Source organism: Jaculus jaculus, chromosome 7 (genome assembly GCF_020740685.1).
Source record: "Jaculus jaculus isolate mJacJac1 chromosome 7, mJacJac1.mat.Y.cur, whole genome shotgun sequence".
NCBI lineage: Eukaryota > Metazoa > Chordata > Mammalia > Rodentia > Dipodidae > Jaculus > Jaculus jaculus.
In genome coordinates, this window is record NC_059108.1 from 127,469,899 (window position 1) to 127,492,499 (window position 22,601).

At 45.7% G+C, this 22,601-nt stretch overlaps 3 protein-coding genes across 10 annotated transcripts in view; 2 read left to right on the top strand and 1 right to left on the bottom strand.

Moving 5' to 3' along the window:
• Window positions 1–3,550, bottom strand: part of Cpsf2 (cleavage and polyadenylation specific factor 2) — a 39,807-nt gene extending 36,257 nt beyond the window's left edge. The window contains exon 1 of one of the 4 annotated variants that reach the window (XM_045154582.1): window positions 2,947–3,550. The gene's annotated coding sequence lies outside the window, so the exon portion shown is untranslated. Of the gene's footprint in view, window positions 1–2,607; window positions 2,752–2,824; window positions 2,844–2,939 lie in introns of those variants that run through there. The other 3 variants (XM_004649329.2, XM_045154583.1, XM_045154580.1) reach the window with 3 other exon arrangements.
• Window positions 3,551–4,027: 477 nt separating this feature from the next.
• Ndufb1 (NADH:ubiquinone oxidoreductase subunit B1) lies at window positions 4,028–11,120 on the top strand. The gene is made up of 3 exons (XM_045155236.1): window positions 4,028–4,106; window positions 9,646–9,784; window positions 11,012–11,120. The coding sequence occupies exons 2-3, from the start codon at window positions 9,648–9,650 to the stop codon at window positions 11,046–11,048; spliced, it is 174 nt and encodes a 57-aa protein (XP_045011171.1). The 5' UTR covers window positions 4,028–4,106; window positions 9,646–9,647; the 3' UTR covers window positions 11,049–11,120.
• A 5,174-nt stretch (window positions 11,121–16,294) lies between these two features.
• The window catches only part of Atxn3 (ataxin 3), a 38,174-nt gene continuing 31,867 nt past the window's right edge, over window positions 16,295–22,601 (top strand). For all 5 annotated transcript variants that reach the window (XM_004649331.2, XM_045154668.1, XM_045154665.1 and 2 more), the window contains exon 1: window positions 16,295–16,366. In XM_004649331.2, the coding sequence (XP_004649388.1) occupies window positions 16,343–16,366 (24 nt within the window). In that variant the 5' untranslated portion in view covers window positions 16,295–16,342. The remainder of the gene's footprint in view (window positions 16,367–22,601) is intronic.

A 22,601-nucleotide genomic window follows, 5' to 3' on the forward strand; every position in this document is an offset into this window, starting at 1 on the left:
ACCCTACCTCGAAAAGCCAAGAAACAGAAGCTAAAGTTTCCTGAAGTAATAAGACATAAAAAATAAGTAATCACAAGCTAAGCCTGCTATATAAGCAATTTAAGAACGCAGTTTAGTAGCTGGGTGTGGTGGCGTATGCCTTTAATCCCAACACTTAGCAGAGGTAGGAGGATTACCATGAGTTCAAGGCCACCAGGAGACTACATAGTGAATTCCAGGTCAGCCTGGGCCAGAATGAGACACTACCTCGAAAAAAAAAAAAAATGCAGTTTGGGAAATAAGACTTTAAAAATTCTCAAAAGCTTGTGTTATTAAAAAAAAAAATCACAAAAGAGGTAAGATTTATAGAACCTGGATAGAAAGAACAAAAGTAAAAAACAGAAATATCATCAGCTACGACCCAAAACACAAATTTAAAAAGTATCAGTGAAAAACTCAGTCATTTCAGCCTGGCATGCATACATACAAAAGAAAAAAAAAAGTCAGCCGGGCGTGGTGGCGCACTCCTTTAATCCCAGCACTCGGGAGGCAGAGGTAGGAGGATCGCCGTGAGTTCGAGGTCACCCTGAGATGACAGAGTTAATTCCAGGTCAGCCTGAACCAGAGTGAGACCCTACCTCGAAAAATCAAAAAAAAAAAAAAAAAAAGTCCTACTATGCAGAACAGGACCAGATGATGGAGGGAGGGCCTTGGAAAATTTGGACCTGGTTCTACAGATGACAAAGAATCATTTTAAAATTCATTAACAAGTAGGAAGATAGCAATATTGTATTTTAGAAAAATTAGCTGGTGTGCACAATTGAACAGGTAACAGAAAGTAAGGAGACAAAAATCAAGAGTACTTGCACTCCTAATTACTTCTCTCAACTCTGCTGGTTCTATTTTGGGACTAAGTTTCTTTAGCCTCACATGCATTTTACAATCCTATCCTATCAGGTCACTGGCTGTTATCTAAGTGACCACAGTTTAAGTCTCTTCCAGGGCTGGAGAGATGGCTTAATGGTTAAGGTGCTTGTCTGCAAAGCCTAAGGACTCAGGTTCAATTCCCCAGGATTCATGTAAGGCAGATGCTGAAGGCGGCATATGCATCTGCAGTTCCTGTGAAGTGGCTGGAGGCCCTGGCACACCCATTATTTCCATCTGCCTCTTTCCCCTCTCTCTCAAAATAAATAAATATTCAAAAGTCTCTTCCCTTTATTTTGTAAGACAGCCTGCTATCAATTCTGGCTTCTTTTTCCCTCAGAGTGCCTTGCACACTTCCTTTCCAGTTCTCACTGCTAATACCTTAGTGGCTGCCCCATTACCTTCTATTTGTGTTTCTCCATTTCTCTGCCTCCAGCTTTTCCTTCCTTCATTTTAATTTAAATAAACACCACTGCCAAAGTAATTTAAAACACCCTGAACACACATTACCTGTGCTCAAGATTATCTTTGAAGGCTTCTTACTGCCCAAGGGGGGGAACCTAAAAAAAGTATACTGAACCTCATTACTGCATGGAGATGACAGTGCCAGGAAGCTGCCCCGCCCACCCTGCTTGCCATTCTATCAAAGCCCAGCTCACATTCCGCCTCCTTACTCATTTCTCCACCATTCGACTAGACTAGTTTTGTCAACAGATGTAACTTTAAATTTTTCATAACCACACTGAAAAATGAGGGGAATTTTAATATCTTATTTAGAACAGTATATTTAAAACGTCATCTCCACCATGTAGCCATTAAAAAATTAATGAGATGTTTGGTTTGCTTTTTGGACTGTCTTCAGAATCCAGTGTACACTTTACGGCACATGTCTATTTGAACTTACCACATTTCAAGTGCTCAATACCTCATGTGGCTAATATCTAGACTCTAAAATCAATGCTTTATTTAGACTGGGGACCATTGCCTTTGCCCATCACTACAGAGCAGGTTGGCACCATGCTGTTTGTATCATCAAAGAGCAGGCTGGCACCATCCAGTTTTTAATCATCAAAGAGCAGGTTGGCACCATCAGTTTTTATGTACATGTCTCAGATTAGATTTTAATGGCATCACCAATCATGAGGTCTCCCAGACTAAAAAGTAGCCACACCATTACCAGAAAATTGGCAGTCACCAGCTGGAATCTTATGTGGCATTTACTTCATTTCTGACATCCTTTACTGCCCTACCTCAGCGGAGGTGTTTGTCGCCTTACCTGAATGATTACAATTTCCTCACCTAGTTTTCCCATTTCAAGTTGGTCCTCCATACTTGTCAGTGAGACCATCCCAAGCAACAAATATCCTCACACCTACTCCCTGAAAGAATATGCACTTCTGCTAACTACTGAATAAAATCTAATATCCTTCCTCGGAAATCAAGATCACTCATAAATGAATCTCAACCTACCTTTTCACCAACCCCTCTTTCAGTACATGCTGCCCACACACTTCCTAACTTAGTCCCAAACTTCTCAAGGTTTTATCCGTGTTCTGCATCCAGTAGAGACCGTCCCCTGAACTTTTGCGAGTTATTTTTTTTTGTAAAAAAATATTCTTATTTGCAAGAAGACAGAGAGTAAGTATGGGCATGCCAGGGCCTCCTGCCACCACAAACTACAGTTACATACACCACTTAATGCACCTGGTTTTCCGTGAGTACTGGGGTACAGAACCGGGACTAGGCTTTCCAAGCAAGTGCCTTTAACCGCTGATCCATCTCTCAAGCCTGCGAACTCCTTAATAAAGTTTTTTTCATTGTCTGCAGATAAAATGGGTTGTCTTTACTTAGCACAAGGGAGGAACGAGGACGATTTGCTGAATGGGTGTTGAAGGTATAGACAACAAGTAATAATATTTACATCTCCAATACCAAGCACAGCGCTCATGGGTGTTGAAAGTAGAGAACCCTCAGTATATTACAACCAACTCCGGGGTAGTGATTTTGCACCATCAATATTCCAACGAAATAAATACCAGATACTTGCTCTGTCGTTGGTAATCCTGCGGTGGTGACAATCAAAGGAAGGTTCGCAAGAATCCAAGGGCAAAGTCAAGGGTCCTGGAGCTCAGGGAGTGGGAGAAGTCTCCGCCAGGACGTTCAGGCAAGAGGATCGCTTCGTTCAAGCGTGGGTGGGCAGAAATGTTAATTCCGGTTCCCCTGGTCAAAGGAAGCCTGACTTGCCAGGGTTAAAGCTAGCCTGACCTCTTGTTTTCCGAGCAGCAGGTAAAAGAGAGCGAGCGAGCGAGAGCGCGCGCGCGGACTTGGAAGACTGCAGTGAATGCAGAAGCGCTCGAGGGCGATTCGGACACCGGGAGAGTCGGAGGGTCCGAGTTAAAAGGACGCCTGGGCCTCGTGGGCGCCGAAGCCGCCCCGCAAAGCCCCTGCGCGCGCGGAGGGATGCTCGGCGGCCACCGGAAGGAACCCAGTCTCCTCGGATGACCCCCTCGAGCACCAGGAGGCTGAAAGCTCAGAGAAGACGGCCAAGAAGGTAGGAGGGCGAGCGAGGGGGCGATCCGTACGAGGGCCACTCGACTCCACGAGAAGCCTCTTCTCGTTCCCTCGCCCGAGCGCTTCAGCCAGGAACTGCCGGCCCGCTCGCCCCCTCCCCCCGCACCCGGAGGCGCTCTGCTCTCCCCCTGTAGAACTTGCCTCGTCGGGCTTCCCCCAGCGCTGTCCACTGCCCTCACCAGCCCCTCGTCGAATCCAGGCTCTACAGCGAGCCAAGCTCGGCGCTCGCTCAGCAACCGTAGCTCCGAACGAGCGGCGGGAGCCCCGTCGCGGCGGCCGCCATCTTGAGCGCGGATGGAGAACCGCGCAGGCGCGGAGGGCGCGGGCGATACCATCTGCAGGGGGCGCAGAGGGGCGGAGCCGTGACAAGGACACGGGGCAGACGCCCACAAGTCTTATCGCTTTGGGCTCAGGTTTTAGTTAGAAATCTCTGGTGGTGTTGGGTAGCTCACTGCTGAAGATAGTCACACGTTAGACGAAGAGAGGAGATGTAGTGGACCGCCGCCTCCCCTCTCCTCCGTGCCGGCGCGGCGAGTGGTACATCCCGAGGACGCGACTTCCGCCGGCGCGCGCAGCCCGGCTCCCAGCCGCTGCCCTTGGCCGTCTGGTGGTTGCTGGCACCTGTGCCGCAGGTGGGTGTGGGGACCCCCGGGGCGCCGCGGATCGCCGACATGCGGCCACGAAAGGCTTGGCAGCGATGTGTGCCCGCGGAGGGGTGGTCGCTAGGGGAAAGGGAAGGGAAGTAAGTAGGACTGTCCCCGGGGACCTCGGCCTTCGCCGTTCCCTCCCGGCAGCTTTTCGGAAGTGTCCTGTGAGGCTGTCATCCTAGGAAAGCGTCTTTAGAGGCGACCTGATGGCCGATCCCTGGTCACGGGAGGCCGTGGGGTCCGACGCCTACCAGGAAGCCCGGAAGGGGCCCTTAGCTCCGGGAGCATCTCGCCTTCGCCCGGGCGCCGCGGTCGGCCTCCCTCACTAAGCTTGCTGTGTCAGACCTTCTCCAGCCAGCCAGTCCACAAACATGCACTTATCCGTTTGCCCTTTAATAAAGTTAGCTTTCGTTTCCATAACTTATATGTCGTGAGGGACTCAAGGAGTTTATTGCTCCACGCATTCAGTCCTGTTTTTTTCATAAGTCAATCCATACTTTTGGGAATATACATCTTTTAAAATGTCTAGTTCTCTACGTGTTTCCAGAGTGAATTCGGAGTGACCATGAGTGCACCCAAGATTCAGTTTTCTTAGAATATGGGATGAAAAAAGTGCTAAAGAAAAAAAAATGAGGAGAAAAAGCCTTATGTGGTGGCACACGCCTTAAATTCCAGCAGAGGCAGGAGGCTCTCTGAATTTGAGGCCAGCCTGGGACTACAGAGTGAGTTCCATGTCAGCCTGGGCTTGTGAAACCCTACCTCGAAGGAAAAAATAAGTGAGGTTACTTTAAATGCTTGCTTTTTTTTTTTTTTTTTTTTTTTTTTTTTTTCAAGGTCAGCTGGGTAGCTAGAGGCAGTCTATTTCCAATCCCTTTACAGCTTGTCTCCAAGCACAGAACTCTTCCCAAAACCTCACCCAGGCATAGTCTGACACACCACGAGAAGGCTCAGGGGTGCTGGTGTCCCTTCCACAGCCCATGAGTTGTGGTGGCCTTGCACCCTACTAGAATACCCCACCATTAACTCTCAACACATTAAACATTTCTTTTTTGTGCTGATTATTACAGTATGATTAATCAATCTGCTCTTTGCTTAACGTTTGGTTGCTTGAGTAAGTGACGCCTCTGATCTTGAGGTTCACATGCTTGGCCAGTGTCCCATGAGAGCAGGGAGCAGCCACTGTGCCAAGAGGCCCAGCACCCAGTCCTGGCTCCATCACTGAGGAAGGGAAAGAGGAACACCCTGGCTTTTCCTTTTTTTTTCTCGAGGTAGGGTCTCACTCTAGCTCAGGCTAGAATTCAGGCTGGAATTCACTATGTAGTCTTAGGGTGGCCTCGAAATCATGGCAATCCTCCTGCCTCTGCCTCCCGAGTGCTGGGATTAAGGGCATGCGCCACCACACCTGGTTTAACCAAACTTTGGGCACAAAAAATGAATCTTATCACCATGGGGCAGAGCACGAAGTCAGGTGAGTCTGTGCTGCTGGAAGGATTTCAGGAGTCCACACATACCCTTCCTCCCCCTTCCCCCGCCTCCTCCACCACCTGTCAGGGCAGTCATTGTAGCCCTAGGCTTTGGTCCCTGACACATTAAATGCTTGCTTTTGTACTATGACACACAATCACAGTTTGCCTGGGTACTATACTAATCCTGTCTTCCCCACTCCATGTGTGATTGAGGTAAGTTATCTACCATAACTATACTTAGACCTCATCTGAAAATAATGCCTACTGCATTAGGACATTATGTTATTTAATGCATGTATGGTGGTATGAAAATTGTGTCAGTGAGCTGGGCATAGTAGTGCACACCTTTAATACCAGCACTTGGAAGGCAGAGGAAGGAGAATGGCAGTTAAGTTTGAGGCCAACCTGGAACTACATAGTGAATTCCAAGTCAGCCTGAGTTAATGTGCAACCCTAAAAAGGGAGGGGGGATTGTTTTAGTGGTTATGTAAAATCAGTACCTGATGTTACTGTAAGACTTAACCTTTTGCAGATGGACCACATATGTAACCTCACTTACTTGGCAGATTTAGACAGGAGGACCGGAAGTTTGAAGACGCCCTGGGAAACACAGCAAAACTCTGTCTCAAGAAATTTATAAAGATTTAGCTTCGCTTGTGTGTCTGGCTTACATGGATCTGTAGAGTAAAACATGAGTCCTTAGGCTTTGCAGGCAAGCATCTTGGCCATTAAGGCAACTCTCCAGCCCAAAACTGATGTTTTAATAGCTCAGGAGCAATTGGACATCACCTGCAAGGTTTTGGCTCATTTTGTTTATTCGTCCGTCAGCCAAAGGATATAGGCTACTTCCAGTAACTTAACTCTATGTGGTGACCAACAGTTAGTAGATATCAGAAAAAAGAATTACAGGTTGAAGATGAAGGTCAGTGGCAGGAGGCACTGCCTACCTTGGGTCGAGGTCCTGGGTGTGATCTACAGTATGTCAAAAAAAATAAAAATAAAAACAAAGGAAAGCCAGGCATGGTGGAGCACGCCTTTAATCCCAGCACTTGGGAGGCAGAGGTAGAAGGATCACCGTGAGTTTGAGGACACCCTGAGACTACATAGTTAATTCCAGGTCGGCCTGGACCAGAGTGAGGCCCTACCTAGAAATACAAAAAAAAAAAGGGGGAGGGGGGACAATTGGACTACTCCCATTTGCCAACTATGAACATATTAAAGCCAATGAATTAAAATCTTAAAGTGGCTGATATCAGCAGCTGGGGAGAAGGCTGTGATTCTGGGGAATGCTGTGTGTGCAAACATGAAGACACTCCCTAAAGTTTGCTGGCTACTTTAATAAGAGACTGTATCTCAAAGAATAATGTGAAGCACCTTCCAAGGTTCAGGGTCTAATGCGGAAGAGGTGGCGGAAAGAAAGGGTAGGACTCCTTATGACATGCTCCTCTCGACATAAAATGGCCTGCATATCCATGACCTCACAGTGCCTGACACTACCTACACAAGACCATCATAAGAGGAGGAAAAGAGAAAGACTGATTGAGAGGAGGAAGGGATATGATAGAGAATGGAGTTTCAAAGGGGAAAGTGGGGGGAGGGAGGGTATTACCATGGGATATTTTTTATAATCATGGAAAATGTTAATAAAAATTGAGAAAAAATTAAAAAAGAATAATGTGAAGGGAAAAAAAAGATTTAGCTTCATTTATTTATTTATTTATGAGAGATTGGGTGTGCCAGGGTCTCTTAACCACTGCAAATGAACTCTAGGCACATGTGCCACCTTGTGCATCTGGCTTTACTTGGGTATTGGGGAGTCAAACCCAGGTCCTTCGGTTTTGCAGGCAAATGCCTTAACAACTGAGCCATCTCTCCAGGCCAAGATTTAGCTCTTTATTTACAGGCATGCCAAAAATTTTGAATCACTATAATAAAAGATACATGACCAAGGGCTGGGTATGTAGTTCAGTGATAGACCATGTGTTTTCACAAAGTTGTGTTTATCCCCAGCATTTGTCCTGAGTACTCCCCCCCCCAAAAAAAATAAATAAAAAGATACATGGCTTCTTAAGTTCATAAGATAAAGCTAGTTTTATTTTTGAGGAAGGTCATAGTTATTCCTGGTTCTGAAGTAAAGACAGTTTTTCTCTTTTTCTTTTTTTTTTTTTTTAAATATTTTTATTTATTTATTTGAGAGTGACAGACACAGAGAGAAAGACAGACAGAGGGAGAGAGAGAGAATGGGCGCGCCAGGGCTTCCAGCCTCTGCAAACGAACTCCAGACGTGTGCGCCCCCTTGTGCATCTGGCTAACGTGGGACCTGGGGAACCGAGCCTCGAACTGGGGTCCTTAGGCTTCACAGGCAAGCGCTTAACCGCTAAGCCATCTCTCCAGCCCAAGACAGTTTTTCTTATAGGTCCTTATAAAGAAGAAACTACTTGTTATATATATGGGTGCTCTTGTGGGTACCTGTGGGGAAGTCATTCCCTAAAGCAGTTGGCACTTTTCTAGCATTCTTTTTTGGTGAGTGGCTAAAGAAATGAATCCAGGGCTGGAGAGATGGCTTAGCGGTTAAGCGCTTGCCTGTGAAGCCTAAGGACCCCGGTTCAAGGCAATTAAAATTTAAAAAAAAAAAAGAAATGAATCCAAGTGAGCAGGCTTTGCAAACAAGTGCTTTGACCACTGAGCCATTTCCCCAGCTCCATGGAGCAATTTTTTTTTTTTTTTTTTGGTTTGTTTTTTGTTTTTCGACGTAGGGTTTCACTCTGGCCCAGGCTGATCTGGAATTCACTATGTAGTCTCAGGGTGGCCTCGAACTCATGGTGATCCTCCTACCTCTGCCTCCCAAGTGCTGGGATTAAAAGCATGCACCACCACGTCCGGCGAGCAGTTTAATTTTTATAGTAACCATTATCTATCTAATCTTCATCTAGAACATTTTAATTACAGTGCTGCCCCGGCCAGCGGGGAGTCGAACAAAGAAGCGAGGTGAAAATCAACCTGAATGAAAGTAGGCAAACAGACACAAGAAGGAGACCATGCTAGACATTTGTCACAGCCTCAAGAGTTTATTCTTACATGTAGGTTTATATAGAGTTGTAGGGGGAAGGGGACGGGGTCAGGGCAAGGAGTTGTAGGGGGAAGGGGACGTGGCCAGGGCAAGGACTTGTCAGGAAACCTAGAGGGGATGTAATTAGGTGTTCATCTAATCTTGCGCAACTGGCTTAACATCCTGACTGCACCAGGTTTCACATCCTGACCATAAACTGGCTTTTTGCAAAAGATAAGATTCTGTAAGTAGTCTGCTGACCAGTTCCAGAAGTACCTAGCAGAAAGCTGGATGGACCAGCTTTCTGAGTAATGAGTCAGTTTATGAGCAGGCCCAGGCAAAATGGAGAGGCTTTGGCTCTATGGCTCCCGACACAGTGCTACATTCTGATACCACACAAACTTAAAGAGGTTTATGTTTTTAATGTCCATCTCACCTATCTTCCAGTTTCAGATACAGTTTTAAAAAAAAATTATTTTTTTGGAGGGGGTGGGTTTCAAGGTAGGGTTTTGCTCTAGCCCATGCTAACCTGGAATTCACTATGTAGTCTCAGGGTGGCTTCGAACTCACAGCAATCCTCCTACCTTGGCCTCCTGAGTGCTGGGATTAAAGGCGTGAGTCACCACACCTGGCTAAAAGAAATTTGGGGATGGAGATATAGCTAAGTTTGTAGAATGCTAGCCTAACATGCAGAGAACCTTGGTGGCACTTGCATGTACTCCCAGAACTTGGGAAGTAGAGAAACCAAAGTACAAGGTCATCTTTGACACGATACAAGCCTGGGTTACATGAGACCCAGTCTCCAGAAAGAGACTGTTATTTATTAACACATTAATTGTACATATTAGTGGGTTTTGTATGCATACTGTGCATTGATCATACCCATCCTCCCTTCTTCACCTTTGATCCTTCCTGGTCCCTAGTAATCACTATTCTGCTTCCAGGTAGACCTGGTAATTGATACTTCAAAGGACGTTAATATATTTCTCATATTTCTTTATTTCAGCAGTCATGAGTTTCCTTCAGCTTGTGCGTGACTACTGGGTTCATACACTTGTCCCTATTGGATTTGTCTTTGGATGTTATCTGGACAAAAAGAGTGATGAAAAGCTAACTACCTTCCGGAACAAGAGTATGTTATTCAGAAGGTTAGTTCACACATTCTTTCAGTTAACAATTAGCTGGGCCATGGTGGTGCACAGCTTTGATCCTGGCACTTGGGAGTCAGAGGTAGGAGCATCACTGTTAGTTCAAGGCCAGCCTGGAACTACAGAGTGAGTTCCAGGTCAGCCTGGGCTAGAGTAAGACTCAAATTTGAAAATAATGATAATAATAAAATTAACAATTACCAAGCAGGTTGGTGAGTACTCTTAATATCATATATACTTAAAGTAAACATAAAAGATAACTTTTTCACCCTGAGGGTTTAAATCCAAATGATACTTTAGGTTTATTTGTTGCTCAATCCATGGCTTAAATTTAATGATTCTCTCAAGAATGTAAACAATCCTTAGTTTATGAACAGGCTATTTCAGACCCTTGAAAGTCTCATTTTTCTTTTAATTAATGTATAATGTGTGAAATAATGGTTACATTATATTTTCATGCATGTGCATTATTTTACCCCACTGTTCCTCAGCTTTCGCTGTCCTCTGTCCCTTTCCCACCCTTACTGTTGCCCTTCCTCCACACAGTCCCCTCCACTTTCATGTCGTGTATGCACATGTGCATGCTTGTACTAGGGTTCTCTAGAGGAACAGAACTCAAGATATATTACAGAGGGGGTTATTCAATTGGATTATATACAGTATGGCCTGGGCAGTCCAACAATGGTTGTCTATACAAGAAACATGAAATAATGAGCTGGAAAGAGTTCTAGAAAACATTCCATGAACTCAGAAAAGCATAACTGCCATTTATACTAAGAAGTGACAGTTCTTTATTCAAGAAATTAAGGCACAGTTAAAAAAAAAAAATTACCAGGAGCTGGAGAGATGGCTTAGCAGTTAAGGCGCTTGCCTGCAAAGCCAAAGGATCCCAGTTTGGCTCTCCAGGACCCATGAAAGCCAGATGCACAAGGTGGCGCATGCATCTGGAGTTCATTTGCAGTGGTTGGAAACCCTGGCGCACCCATTCAATCTATCTCTTTGCCTGCCTCTTTCTCTCTCTCAAATAAATAAATAAATAAATAAATATACTTTTTAAAAATTACTAGAGTCCAGAATGGTTGGATAAATGAATGAATACATGAATATGACTGTGAAACTTTTCAACAGGTCAGCTTTGTAGACTTAATTCATCTGGTCCCCTCATAAGTTTTATTTACAGTTTTTACTTATTTCTTCTTTTATTTTTATTTTATTTTTATTTCACAGGGAATTGAGGCCCAATGAAGAAGTAACCTGGAAGTAAAGACTGGCTAAATTTTAAAATGTTCCATTTTAAAAATTAGGAAAAATAAAAGTAAGTTTTATTTAATTAGAATAAAGTGTGATTTTTATTTTTTATTTTTTTGTTTGCCTTTTATTGATTTTTACACCTTCTGTATTTTCTTGAGGTAATCTTCAAGTACCAAGCATACTGGCTTAAGAAAATAACTATTGGGGCGGGGGGTGCGTGTTGGCACACACCTTTAATCCCAGCACTCAAGAGGCAGAGGTGGGAGGACTGCCGTGAGTTCGAGGCCACCCTGAGACTACATAGTGAGTTCCAGGTCAGCCTGAGCTAGAGTGAGACCCTACCTCGAAAAACCAAAAAGAAAAAAAAAGTGGGGCTTTTGGGAGATAACATTAGAGGGGCTGTAGAGACAGCTCAGCGGTTAGGGCACGTACCTGCAAAGACAAAGGACCCAGTCTGATTCCCTAGTACCCATGTAAAACCAGATGTACCAAGTGGTGTGTGCATCTGGTGTATGTTTGCAGCAGCTAGAGGTCCTGGTGTACCCATTCTTGACCCCCTTCTCTCTCTTCCTCCTTTCTCTCTATTTATACATAAAATAAATATTTTATCATAATTTTTATTTTTTTATGAGAGAGGGAATTGGCATGCTGGGACCTCCAGCCACTGCAGTCAAACTCTAGATGTTTATACCATCCTGTGTGTATGTGCAACCTGTGCACTCATGTCATCGTGTGTCTGGCTTACATGGGATCTGGAGAGTTGAACATGGGTCCTTAGGTGTCACAGGCAAGTTCATTAACCAAAAGGGCTGGAGAGATTGCTTAGTGATTAAGACACATGCCTGAGAAGCCTAAGAACCCCACGGGGTTTGATTCCCTAGGTCCCACGTAAGCCAGATGCACATGGTGACACATGCATCTGGAGTTTGCTTGCAGTAGCTAGAGGCCCTGGCATGTACATTCATATTCTCTCTCTCTCTCTCTCTCTCCCTCTCTCTCTCTCTCTCTCTGTCTGTCTGTCTCAAATAAATAGATAAAAATATGTGGTGGCACACACCTTTAATCCTAGCACTTGGGAGGCACAGGCAGGAGGATCACCATGAGTTCAAGGCCACATTGAGCCTACAAAATGAATTCCAGGTCAGTCTAAGCTACAGTGAAAGCCTACTTCAAAAAACGGAAAAAAAAATTTTTTAATTTATTTAATGAGCTGGGCATGGTGGCACATGCCTTTCATCCCAGCACTCAGGAGGCAGAGGTAGGAGTTTGAGGCCACCCTGTGACTACACAGTGAATTCCAGGTCAGCCTGGGCTAGAGCGAAACCCTACCTCGAAAAAATCGAGAAACAAATAAATAAAATAAAAAATTGAAGCCAGGTATAGTACCACACGCCTTTAATCCCAGCACATGTAGCTTTTATGTGTGGCTTTCGTGACCATTTTATTTTACAGATTATAATCTGTACTTCAGGATCAGGCTTTATTCTCTTACAGCCAGATATTCCTTGTATAGTACTGTGTCTTTTCATAGAGACATAACAAATGCCTATTTACCCACAATGGGTACCAACAGCAGACCAAGGAAATAATTCTACCCATATCTAGGCTGGGTGAAGCAATGAGTTTCCTAGGATTGCAAACAAATAAATAAAAATATTTAAGGGCTGGAGAGATGGCTTACAGTTAAGGTGCTTGCCTGCAAAGCCTAAGAACGCCTGTTCAAATCCCCAGGTCCCACATATAGCCAGACGCAAGTGTGCAACGTTGCACATGTGCACAAGGGAGAGCATGTGTCTGGAATTCAATCAGAGTGGCTGAAAGGCCCTGGCACATCCATTCTCTCTCTCTCTGCCTCTTTCTCCCTCTTTGTTCTCTCAAAATAGCCAGGTATGGTGGCACATGTCTTTAATCCTAGCACTCGGGAGGCAGAGGTAGGGGAGCCACCCTGAGACTACATAGTTAATTCCAGGTCAGCCTGGACTAGAGTAAGACCCTACTTCAAAAAAATAAAGAAGGCATGAGAGACCTATGTGAACATTATCAGCAGGTATGTTTATACTAGTCAAAAACTGAAGATAAGGGCTGGAGATGGCTTAGCCGTTAAGGCACTTGCCTGCAAAGCCAAAGGACCCAGGTTCAATTCCCAGGACTCACCTTAGCCAGATGCACAAGGGGGCGCATGTGTCTGGAGTTTATGTGCAGTGGCTGGAGGCCCTGTTGCACCCATTCCCTCCCTCCCTCCCTCCCTCCCTCCCTCCTCCTCTGTCAAATAAATAAATAAAACATTTTTTTTTAAACTGAAGATAAGACTGTGTCTACCAATGAGTAAGTGGAGACTAAATCCTTCTCATCCACTTCACTGAAAGGCCCAAGAATTCAGAAGCTCAGAAATACTATCACACTCCAAAGGGAGCTTAAGCGGGCCACCTGCATACCTCAAACTCCAGGCTTTACTCTCTGTCAGAAGCAAGTAAAGAATCCCTCTTCTCATTGTATCAGAGCCCACTCCTAATATAAAACTAGGTAAAAAGGGCATGAGATAGCCCTCAGGGATGGGAAATAAATAATAAAGTAAACCACTTATTTAGTTTCTGTAAATAGCCTGCACCATAAGCCTTAATAGCCCACACTGTAAGCCTTAGTAGCCTACACTGTAAGTCTTAGCCTTAGTAACTCACACTATAGGCTGTAGCAGCCTGCCTCAGACCACCAAGGTCATAGGAGGCTGATACCATACTCTGTTACCCCCACCTAAGGAATTGCACAAGTGCTGACCTCCAAGGTCACAGGAGACTGATACCATACTCTGCTACTCCCACCCAAGGACCTGCGCAAACGCTGACCACCAAGGTCATAGTCATAAGAGAGTGATTGGTCCATGAGGGGCTTGAGCAAAGTAAACTAATTGGCTTAGAAACTGTGGGGTGGCACAAACTGACTGGCTAACACCCTGCAGGGGCTCCTGATATTAAATAATGATTGGTCTAATACACAGGCTTTGTTAGAAACCCTATAAAAACTACCCCATTCCTGCATTCGGGGCTCTGCAGTCCTCTACCCCTGTGCGGTGTACGACTGTGGGCCCCAGCGCGCTTGGAATAAAATCCTCTTGCAGTTTGCATCAAGACCGCTTCTCGTGAGTGAGTGATTTGGGGTGTCGCCTTATTCGGGCAGAGCGTGGGGACCCCCTGGGGTTTTTTTTTCCCACATCACCAGTGAAAAAGATCTACTTGTGCTGGAGAGATGGCTTAGCAGTTAAGGTGTTTGCCTGCAAAGCCTAAGGATCCTGGTTTGATTCTCCAGGACCCATGTAAGCCAGATGCACAGGTGATGCATGTGTCTGGAGTTAATTTGCAGTGGAAGGCCCTGGAGTATCCATCCATTTTCTCTATGTATACATCTGCCTCTTTCTCGGTAATAAATAAATGAAATATTTAAAAAAAAATAGCACAAGCATCTGGTGTTTGTTTGCAGTCACAAGAGTCCCTGGTGAAACCATAGTCACACACACATGCACAGCACACAAAAATTTTAAGCCAGAGCTGGGTGTGGTGGCCTTTAATCCCAGCACTCAGGAGGTAGAGGTAGGAGGATCACTGTGAGTTCGAGGCCACCCTGAGACTACAGAATGAATTCCAGATCAGCCTGAACTAGAGTGAGACCCTACCTTGAAAAACAATTTTAAAAAAATTCCTTTGCTTCAATATAGGAAAATAAATTCAAGTCAGGCATGGTAGCTCAGTCGTTTAGGTGAGGGGCTTGCTTGCAAAGCTTAGAGGTCCAGGTTCGATTCTAAGACAGTCTCCCTATGCAGCCCAGCAGGCCTCCAGCTCTGGATTCTCCTGCCTTTTGTTTTCCAAGTGCTGCGATTATAGTCTTGCGTCTTCACACGTGCAGGGTAACCTGGAACTCACTCTGTAGTCCAGACTGACTTTGAACTCACATGGATCTGTGAAGCTCAGCCTCCCAGTGCTGGGATTAACGGGGTGTATCGCCTTGCCCAGAGCCTATTTAAATATTACTGTTCCTTTTCGGGTTTTGTTTTGTTTTTTCGAGGTAAGGTATCGCTCTAGCCCAGGCTTCCTTGTAATTCACTATGTAGTCTCTGGGTGCCCTCGGGCTCACAGTGATCCTCCTACATCTGCCTCCTGAGTGCTGTGATTAAATACGTGAACCACTACACCCGGCTTCCACGCAGTTATTTATACTTTCCCCATTCTAAAAGCCTCCTAAATAAAAAAAGGTATGGTGAGGCTGGAGATGGCTTAGTGGTTAAGATGCTTGCCTGCAAAGCCTAAGGACCCAGCTTCATTTCCCCAGTACCCATGTAAGCAAGGTGCACACAAGGTAGCCCATTTGTTGGGAGTTAATGGGCCCTGGTGTGCCCATTCTCTATCTGCTTCTCTTTCTGCTCTCAAATAAATAAATTAGTAAGAAAAAGAAAAAAAGGCATCGTCCCGGCGCTTGGGTAAAAACGATCATATATTCAGGTAGGCCCCAGGCATGGTGACACATGCATTTAATCCCAGCACTCAGGAGGCAGAGGTGAGTGAGTTCGAGGCCACCGTGAGACTACACAGCGAGTTCCAGGTCAGCCTGGTCTAGAAAGCGAAACCCTACCTCCAAAACAAAATTAATAGGTTGATATTGTATATACGTAATTACAATGATTGTAATGGGGAGGTAATATGATGGAGAATGGAATTTCAAATGGGAAAGTGTGGGGGTGGGGAGGGAGGGAATTACCATGGGATATATTTTATTATCATGGAAAATGTTAATTAAAAAAAAAAAAGAAAATAGGGCATGTACCAAATAAAAATTGATAAGAATTATAGTGAAAAAAGTTCACATATTTGATGCCAAAATACATGTAAATAAAAATACCTTTATGAAGGAAAAAAAAAACTAAACAATGGAATAACTACGAGCAGAAAGTACTAGATAAGGAGAAAGGATGAAAAGAACATAGAACCTGGCTGGGAGCATCCTCACTAAGACCCCCTAGAAACCAAAGAACTCACAAGGGGCTGAAGGCGGAGAACCCGGCCCGCCCGGCAGGCGGCGCCCCGGCACCGCGCGCACACTGCGGGAGACCCGGCGCCCGAACGCGCGGCCGCGTCACGTGTCTCTGCGCTGCCGCCCCTGCGCTCGCCGGCTCACGTGACTCCCTTGCGCGGAGATGATTGGTCGGCGCGAGGCACGTGGGGGCGAGGGCGGGGCTGGCCGAGGGGTGGGGCCGGAGGGGGCGGAGCTGGAGGGGCCCGGTTCCGCGCGCGGGGGGCCGTTGGCTCCAGACAAATAAACATGGAGTCCATCTTCCACGAGAAAGTGAGTGTCGGCGTTCGGCCGGGAGCTGTGGGCGGCACGGTGGCGGGCGTGGGGTGCGGCATCGCGGCCCGCCGGAGCGCCGGGTGCGGTCCGAAGAAACCCCCCCCCCCCAGTCCCCTTCCCGGCCTCGTCGGACGAGGGGAGCCGCCCGCCGCCTCCGCTCGGGGCGGGGAGCTTTCCCCGGTGCGCCCCACTGCATCCTCCGCCCCGGCGGGGAACGGGCACCGGCTCGGGCGAGGGTTGGCTTAGCCTCGGGCGTCTCCGACTTTCTTGCCGTAGTAGCTTTTTCGGATTTCTTCTCTTGCCCGGCTCTCGTCGCTCGGCTGTGGGCTAGGCAGAGTCTCCTTTCCACGCCTCGCTGGACCCTTCCCAGCTCCACCCACTGCCCCAGGCCCACCCCCATCCCCATCCCCTCCCGCCCCCGGGAAGTAACTTCGCCTTCTCCGCACCCTGTTCGACCGTGGAATTTCCCGTGCACTTGGATCGTTGGGGGTCTAGTGGTTCTTGTCCCCTGCACTTGGTGGGTGAGCTTTCCGAAGCCAGGGACCCTGGCTCGCCCATGGCAGGCCTGTAGTCCGAAACCCGGCAGTCCCAAGCCAGGGGAGTCATCCTGAGAGTTTCTATTACGGGGTGTTTGGGTTTGGTTTCTTTTGCTGGTCCCATCTTTCTGGATCATCAGGGCATGAGCTTTGTTGTTAGGTTATTAGCGGTGGATTGAAATAATTTCGTTGTAATTTGCAACCCTTTAATTCTTCACTGGCCGCATACTTTAAAAGGTACTGTTTGTGGCATCCTGAGGAACTGGTCTCTTCTCACACACAATTATCAAGTCATTTGGGTGTGAGTGAAACCGTCCGTGGGACAACTTTGACATATGATATCTTGTTTCACAATAGTTTCGTGTTTGAGAAGGGTTGCTAGTGAGTCAGTGATTTAGTAAGAGTAAAGGGTTTTTTTGTTTGGTTGGTTTTGGTTTTTTGAGGTAGGGTCCTTTGTAAGTCACTATGTAATCTGGGGGTGGCCTTGAACTCAGTGCCATCCTATTACCTCTGCCTCCCAAGTGCTGGGATCAAAGGCATGCCTCACTCCGCCTGGCCAGATTTTATTTTACTAAGTGCTTGTGAATGACTATTTACCGGTTAAGGTGCTTACCTACAAAGCCAAAGGACCCAGGTTCCATTCCCCAACACCCCATAAAGCTAGATGCCCAAGGTGGCACATGTATCTGGAGTTCGTTTGCAGTGGCTAAATGCCCTGGCGCACCCATTCTCTATCTGCCTCTTTTCTCTCTCTCAAATAAATAAATAAAATAAAATTTTTATTGGGTTGGAGGGATGGCCTAGCAGTTAAGGCGTTTGCCTTCAAAGCCAAAGGACCCAGGTTCTATTCCCCAGGACCCATGTTAGTTAGTAAGATGCACAGGGGGATGCATGTGGCTGGAGTTCATTTGCAGTGGCTGGAGGCCCTGGAGCGCCCATCCCCCCCCACTCCCCCCCCCCCCCCGGTCTTTCTCTGTCAAATAAATATTATTTATTTATATATTTGCAAGGAGAGAGAAAAAAAACACACCAGGGCCTCTTGCCTCTGCAAATAAACTCCAGATGAATGCTTCATTTTGTGCATCTGGCTTTATATGGGTACTGGGGAATCAAACCCAGGCTGTCAGGCTTTGTAAGTAAGCACCTTAACCACTGAGTTATCTCTCTAGTCCACATACTGTCATTTTTGTGAGTATGTCCAACTATCTACAAATGTGAACCATTTACCTATTGAAGAAGGTTGAATTTTGGCCCATGGGTTAGAATTTGCCATCTCTAATACTGATTAACAGTTACCTTCAGGTTCATGGGTGTTTTGTTGCTGTTCTTTTGTTTTGTTTTGTTTTTTGTTTTCGAGGTAGGGTCTCACTCTAGCTCAAGCTGACCTGGATTTCACTATGTAGTCTCAGGGTGGCCTTAAACTCACAGCAATCCTCCTACCTCTGCCTCTCAAGTGCTGGGATTAAAGGTGTGGACCAACACACCGGGCTTGTTGCTGTTCTTGTTCTGATGCTAGTCCTTTTTTATTTTACATAAAAATATTTTGTTATTTTTAAGCAGAGACAGACATAAAAAGAGAGAGAGAATGAACTGGCATTCCAGGTCTTCCAGTCATCACAAACAGACTCCAGTTGAATGCAGCACTTTGTGCATCTGGCTTTATGTGGGTACTGGGGAATCAAACCCAAGTCATTAGGCTTTGCAGGCAAGTGCCTTAACTGCTGAGCCATCTCTCCAACCCAGTTTCTGTCATTTTTTTTTTTATTTGGTGTTGTCATTGTATCATCTGAATTGATACTTTTTAAAGATTTTTTAGCCGGGCGTGGTGGTATACGTCTTTAATCCCAGCAATTGGGAGGCAGAGGTAGGAGGATCACTGTGAGTTCGAGGCCATCCTGAGACTACATGGTGAACTCCAGGTCAGCCTGGACTAGAGTGACACCCTACCTTGAAAAAAAAAGTAAATAAATAAAAGTTTTTTATGTGATTTTTTTTGGTTCATTTTTATTTATTTATTTGAGAGTGACAGAGAGAGAGAAAGAGGCAGAGAGAGAGAATGAGTGCTCCCAATAAATAAAAGTTTTTTAGTGGGGCGTGGTATCACACACCTTTGGCTCCAGTACTTGGGAGGCAGAGGAGAGAGGATCACAGTGATTTCAAGGCCACCCTGAGACTACATAGTGAATTCCGGGTCAGCCTGGCCTACAGGAAGCCCCTACCTTAAATTTTTTTTTTTTTTTTACTTATTTTCAAGCACTGAGAAGAGGGGTCCAGAGAGAGGTACTCCAGGGCCTCCTGCCACTGCAAACAAACCCCAGATGCAAGCACTGCCTTAAGCAGCTGGCTGTGGGTACTGGGTACTTGAACCTGGGCTGTCAGGCTTTGCAAGCAAACACTTTTAACCACTGAACAACCTCTACAGCCCTGAATTGATACTTTGGTTTTTTGAGGTAGGGTCTCACTCTGGCTCAAGCTGACCTGGAATTAATTATGTAGTCTCAGCGTGGCCTCAATCTCACAACGATCCTCCTACCTCTGCCTCAGTGTGTGCCTCCACACCCGGCTTTGAATTGATACTTTCATAGAATGTTTGTGTGTTTGGTGTGTGCACACGTATGCAGAGGCTATAGGTAAACATCAGGTTTCCTTCCTTCGCTCTCTATTTCCCTGAGAGTTTCTCACTCAGTCTGGATCTGCCATTATTTGGTCAAACTAGCTGACCATCAAGCACCAGGGATTCTCCTGTGTCTGCTCGCCTCAAGACTGGGGCTCTGGACATGTATGGTAGGCCCAGCATCTTATGTGGGTCCTGGGGCTCGAACTGTCACTCCTGCTTGTGTAGTAAATGCTCTTTACACACTGAGAGCCATCTTCCCAGCCCCTGAACTGGAAGTGCTAACCAGTCTGAGAAGATGCCAAGTGTTGGCTTTGGGACATCCGTTATGTTTTTCTGTGACTGTGACTCCTAGCTGTCTCTAAAATACTTGGGCTTTAGGAAGAGTCAAATTTCAAAGAATTGACTTGAGGAACTGATTACAACACAGACTTTGGAACCTCTGCCTGGGCCTGAACGAGGCTCTGCCACAAGCTGCTGGTATGATTCTGGACAAGTTTCTTATTACCACTGTTTTCACCTCTATAGTGTGAGGATACCTAAAAGTTAGACAGGCCTGGAAACCACCTGAAGGTCAATGTTACAGAAGCGCTAGCAGTTGGGTAGCTTAGATCCTTGTGTTTGCTGAACTATGTATGTACTATGGAGTGGAAGGGGGCTGAAGGTCTATCTCTGAGGTACAGTGTATGGGCAAGAGTCCAATCTTTAGTTCAAAACAACAAAAACGGTAGGGTGGAAAAGCACTAAGCATTAAAGAGGTGGAAACTAAAGCCTTCTCACCATCATGGCTGTGACTTGAGAGATAGTGACCTCTCTAAGCCATAATCCTTACCTTGCTCTGAAGATTGAATGTCCCCAAAGCCATTCCTGAGAGCACACTTAGGCCTCTACTGCAAGGCAGGGTAGTGATTTGGTTGTAGCTGTCTTTTGATTTTATGAACTATCTAGGTAGAGATGGAAGTGCAGTGTGTGTATCCTCTACAATAAAATCTGAGAGCACGCGCACATGTGCGACAGGTAGAATGCGCGTGCCAGGGCCGCTAGCCATTGCAAGTGAACTCTAGGTGCATGCACCACCTTGTGCATTTGGCTTATGTGTGTACTGGGGAGTCAAACCTGAGTCCTTAGGCTTTGCAGGCAAGCAACTTAATGCTAAGCCGTCTCTCCAGCCTGTAACACTTTTTTTTTTTTTTTTTTTTTTTTGAGGTAGGGTCTCACTCTAGCCTAGGCTGACCTGAAATTCACTATGTAGTCTCAGGGTGGCCTTGAACTCATGGCGATCCTCCTACCTCTGCCTCATGAGTCCTGGGATTAAAAGGCATATGTGACCACGCCCCACCTAAACTCATTTTTTATAGTGAGAATGATTTAATTTTAATCTTAATTTTTGGATGTCATTATTTCTATTTGGATTTTAAGTATGGTGACCATAGTTCATGAACCTCAAACTGGAGCATGTATCCTAGGCAACATACCTTGCCAGACTAGGAGGATAAACTTAGTCTAGCTCAGGCTCAGGCTGTCTTAACACTGCCTTTCTGTTCCATCACGTACATGTACCATGTATCTATTTAGGCAGTGACATTTTGTTCCTAGAAATGTTGATTCGTCAGGAAAAATAGGTTTCTTACAAGGTGATACGCCTTGGGGTCACCATATGCCAAGTAACATAACTCAGAGCAAATGACATGATGTCAGGCAAGTTGAATTAAGAAGTAGACAGTATGGGAAAGGCACAGGGCCAGGATTAGCAGAATGAAGTACAATTGCTTTCCAGAAAGGATCTGTGTTCACTGGAAAGTCATCCACTCCTGAGTGTGTCTCCTTTCTCTTCAGCCTGGGAATCAACATTGTTGGGAACAGAAGATGGGGAACTACAGGTTCTCAGTGACAGGCAGTCCAGATTTGGAGGTCGGGGGGAGGTCGCCAGTTAAGTGTAAAAGCTAGCCACCCAGCACCAGAAGCCTTCAGGCCCATAGGAAGTTGTACCTGCCCTCCATGAGGAAGGCGCTGATGATCCCATAGGAAGCAAGCAGAACTTGCATGCAATTCCTCTGGCTGCCTTATCCATGAATGAGCTCTCTGGGTAGACTGCTCATTACACAGCACATAATCTTGTAGTCTGCAGAGTTCACTGTAGAGAACGTCAGGGCCAGAGCAGAAGGAATGTGACATGTGATGGGACTGTTCTCACGTATGCCAATTCTTTTTTTTTGTTTTTGTTTTTGTTTTTGTTTTTCAAGGTAGGGTCTCACTCTAGCCCAGGCTGACCTGGAATTCACTATGGAGTCTCAGGGTGGCCTCGAACTCATGGTGATCCTCCTACCTCTCCCTCCTGAGTGCTGGGATTAAAGGCGTGCGCCACCACGCCCGGCACGTATGCCAATTCTTAAAAAAAAAAAAGAAAGTGTTTATTTGCATGCATGTATTGGGGGTGGGAGGGGCCTCTTGCCCCTGCAAACATATTCTTGTCTGATTTACAAGAGTGGCTTGGGAATTGAACCCAGGCCAGGAGGCTTTGCAAGCAAGCACCTTCAACCTCTGAGCCATCTCCCCAGTCCTTGTATGATTTCTTGACATTTTAAATTTCAGGGGCAGGGTTTTAAATCAAATAGAGATTATCATGTTAGAAGACTATCCTTTTTGTAATAGTAATTTGCCATGGAATCTCCAAAACTGAACTGATTTTGGTCTAAAATCTCAGAGGCTAAATGTTTGCAGAGTAGCTTTTAGTAATTGATGAGGCTGATAGATTGTTTTTCCAGGCAGGGTGTGCTCTAGCCCAGGCTGATCTGGAATTCACTATGTAGTCTCTAGGTGGCCTCAAATTCACAGGGATCCTCCTACCTGTGCTTCCCAAGTGCTAGGATTAAAGGTGTACACCACCATGCCTAGCTCAATAGATGAAGTTTTACTGTAAATCATGTCTAAGTTTTTGATCATATAACTAAATAACTAAAGTAAATGTTGACAAATGAAAATGCATGTACCTTTGTAAATTAGGTTTGCCTAAGGCATAAAAGTTATGTGTTAACTATATTAAAAAGTTAATTAGGGACTAGAGAGATGGCTTAGCAGTTAA

What these genes read in the sequence shown, in the direction of transcription:
- Ndufb1 (XM_045155236.1), top strand. Translation starts at nt 9,648, where the DNA reads ATGAGTTTCCTTCAGCTTGTGCGTGACTACTGGGTTCATACACTTGTC. An exon ending in AAGAGTATGTTATTCAGAAG is followed by an intron (nt 9,785 to 11,011) that starts GTTAGTTCACAC and finishes TTTATTTCACAG; the next exon opens with GGAATTGAGGCCCAATGAAG.